The sequence below is a fragment of the Manduca sexta genome, unplaced genomic scaffold (assembly GCF_014839805.1).
Source record: "Manduca sexta isolate Smith_Timp_Sample1 unplaced genomic scaffold, JHU_Msex_v1.0 HiC_scaffold_176, whole genome shotgun sequence".
Lineage (NCBI taxonomy): Eukaryota > Metazoa > Arthropoda > Insecta > Lepidoptera > Sphingidae > Manduca > Manduca sexta.
In genome coordinates this window covers 9304-13117 of record NW_023592656.1, presented here as the reverse complement: position 1 = coordinate 13117, position 3814 = coordinate 9304, and the positions used below count along the sequence as shown (strand labels likewise).

General features: G+C 37.5%; 1 protein-coding gene across 1 annotated transcript; it reads left to right on the top strand.

The window, feature by feature from the left end:
• Positions 1–2056: 2056 nt before the first annotated feature.
• LOC115441465 lies at positions 2057–3479 on the top strand (the record flags this gene model as incomplete). The annotated part of the gene is made up of 2 exons (XM_030166265.2): positions 2057–2415; positions 3373–3479. Coding segments are annotated over exons 1-2 (456 nt in total), but the record flags the coding sequence as incomplete, so codon positions are not given.
• Between the last annotated feature and the right edge of the window lie 335 nt (positions 3480–3814).

The window sequence follows — 3814 nt, the reverse complement described above, 5'->3', positions numbered from 1 at the left end:
CGGCGAGCGTCGCTTTTTACAATTTCTTAATCTATCACAGTTGTGGCACATATGAGGTCGTTAGAGCTCGTCCTCGCGACAGCGTATTTGTAAGTCCACGTACAAATTACGCCAGAACTGTATCGATTCGTATATCCGAGTTCTTATACAAGTCTAGTATTCATTCAACCACATATTTTTTTATTTCTTTGAATGACGAGATGAGCTTGCTTTCGCCTGGTGGTAAGCGATACGACCGTCCATCAGTGGCAAAGGGTCCATATAAATTATAAACTGATTCCTGCCGGCTTCCCTTTTGTAATATATGTAAGCAAACTATTAAAATAAATTATATTATTTATAAATAAATAATTAATATTTATAGCATTGTGGGCTACAATCTAATTAGTATTAATAATTCATGTCGGGTTCCGTGCCGCTGCCGCCCATAAACAGTAGAAACACCATCCAACACAAACTATATACATCGCTATAAAAATATATAAGCGCCACAAATAAGCTTAATATGTAACAACCATTAGCGTCTTCGGCGTGCTCTGCCATCTGCGAACGGAATCTTTCCATCCGAATTGACCTCAAAACGGTCGGAATGCGGTATAACGACGCCGCCAATTTCGCTTCAATACAAATAATGTGGCGGAAGGAATTGTTCTTTGAGCGATCAATTTAGCGTTTTTAGTATACGGTTTGTTTTATTAAACGTTATTACAGTTAGTCGCGACATTCTAAATTAAATATTGCTTTATTTGATCCAAATTGTAGAAACTTAATCCAATATATGTTTATTTGAGAAAAGCATTTAAAAAAAAACTTACACTAAACTTTTAAAAATGTACATAATTTTGAAACATATTACATATCTTTATAGGCCAAAATAATATAACAACAACAAAACTATGCACCCATTACTTAACCGAGGTAAGCCCGAGTCATTAGTTCTATTCAAATAGCACGTTTAGTTGGTCGCATCCGTCGGGCCCACGGAGCGCGGGCGGCGCGGCTGACACCTGCGGTTGTGGGTCACCCGGACGCGGCGCCTCCTCACGCTCCACGCCTCTTTGTTACACTGAACACCCCGCCATTTGTTTTGTAAATGTACATTTTAACCATGGAATTACTAATGAGTGACAGAATTAAATTATAACGAAATACATAAAACATTTATATTTTCAGTATTTTACAGTTTCGTAGATACTTTCAATTAATTTCCCAAAGTTTATTAATATGTAATATTAACTATATTTAACTTAAGAATAACAATAACTATTCGCTATTAAAACATTCAATTAAAAAAAAACAAAACAGTAGAGCTTCTGTATCGTAGACCTACGTGCCTACGGCGTAGCCCACGTAGCTCATGCCTACGCAAGTCTACAATCGCGTAGCTTTTGGCAACTACTGAAAAATGGCTGGCCTACGTACCTATATTACAAAACTTCTAGAACAAATTATTGCAAATGAGAATTTATATGTAGAGTTTAGCTATAATCTGAGCTTGAAGCGAACTTGCTCGAATAACTTTCGGTTAGCTACGACACGAAGTCTACTAAATTAACAATGCCGAATAGTACGTTGCAAGTAGAGTGGGTTGAATTAATTTAGATTAACATGTTCAGGACGTGTGAGTGTTCTAAACGATAAAGCAATTAAATTATTTTCTACAGTCGCAGGTTTTGTTATAATCAGTCCATTCCAATATTTCTATTCCTGATTATGTTTTCTTTATAATATTATGCTTGTCTATGCCTCGCGTGGGTGTTTATGGCCTTTACGCGCTGGCAACACCGATGACAGGAAGGACGGACGGGTGCCATATTGGACTTGACTTCGAGACCACCGAACGTAACCATCATTATAGTTTTGTATTTTGTATTTACCTTAAATATACAGTCCTCTACACTAATAACTGGTTTCACATCTCAACAAATGGTCCTTCACAAACAAAAGAACAAAACGCAGATCAAGAAACAAGAATCAATTTCAAGATTGGGTAGACACGTGTCGGTGAGCTCGTTCCTATTATTTCCCTTCCCAATTTGCAAATCCTGCCCATTTCATAATTCACAATGGCTAATTCAGACAAATTACAACAACTAATAAAATTAAGGTCTACTTTAAAAGCAAAACTAACAATTTTCGAAAAGCACGTGCTTATGCTTACGCCATGCCCTAGCCTATCAGACCTGCAACTAATCGAACTAGAACGCAGATTTAATAATTTCGAACAAATTTATTCAAATTTTGACACCTTACAGTGCGATATAGAAATACTTAGCGAGTCCCACGAGGAAGCGTACGACGAACGAGAGCAGTTCGAGTCGCGGTACTACGCGCTGCTCGCTCAAGCCCGTCAACTTCTCTCCGTGGCTAGCCCTCAGGAGAAGTCTGCACAAAGCTCCAGCAACAAGGAATCAGGTAGGAATTTTGTGCGCTTACCCAAAATCGACCTTCCACACTTTGACGGGAGCTATCATTGCTGGTTAGAGTTCAAAAACACATATATTTCTCTCATACACAATGATATAAGTATAAACGACATAGATAAATTCCACTACTTGCGTTCTGCAGTCAAAGGCACAGCATCAGAAATTCTTAAAAATATTGATTTTACCATGGAAAACTATATAATTGCCTGGGAGTTACTTTGTGAAAGATTTGACAATAACCGACTATTAATTAATGACCACATACAAGCATTGTATCAAGCAGAATCTATTCAAAAGGAGTCCAGTAGCTGTTTAAGACATTTAATTGATCTCACAAACAAAAATATAAGAGCATTAACTTCACTAAAGGCTACTAATAATTGGGACCTTTTTGTAATTTATATGATGTCTACTAAGTTAGATATTACCACTAGTAAATTGTGGGAAGAACATCAAAATACTTTATCACATATGCCTACATTGTCTGAATTTTGCTCATTTCTTAACGGCAGGGCAATAGTTTTGGAAACAATAGGAAATAAGCATGTTAAGGCCAAGTCAGAACCTACTAAACAAAAAAGTTTTATTATTGCTTCAAATAATAATGACAATTCACATCATCAAAAGCATGTACCTAAATGTCCTTTGTGTAAGCATGATCATTTTTTATTCAGCTGTGAAACATTCAGAAAGCTTACCGTTGAGTGTCGCATTGAAAAAGCTAAAGAGCACAAGGTGTGCTTAAATTGCTTAAAGCCTGGGCACATGAGCAAACACTGCAGCTTATCTCATTGCAAATATTGCAAATTTAAACATAATACCTTATTGCATTTGAATAATCCAAACGCACCCGCTGCAACTGACCCTATGCCTACTACTGCTAACAATGTTGCTTTGTCCACCAATGCTATGCATGTTTCTGCTCCCCACATTTTACTTTCCACAGCCATGGTGAGGGTGGCAGACAGCAAGGGCGACAAGCATGACGCACGGTTGCTGCTCGACAATGGCAGCACTGCTAATTTCATCACAGACGACTTGTGCACAAGCTGGGTTTGTCAAGACGCAGTTCCGACTGCACAGTGACAGGTATTAACAATCAAATCTCTAATAGTACACAATCTTGCAATCTCATACTGAATCTCGTTATGGTGACTATAGAGTTGATTTACATTGCCTTATTCTACCTGAAATCACAAAAAGCTTTACCGTCTACATTTATTAACATTAAGCAAATAGCCCTTCCTTCGGGTATTCAACTTGCTGATCAATTATTTTATAAACCAGCAGCTATTGACATATTAGTGGGCGCTGAAATATTCTGGAATGTATTAGGTTCCTCTTCAATTGATTTAGGCAAAATCAACCCAAGCTTTATGAGACTAAAT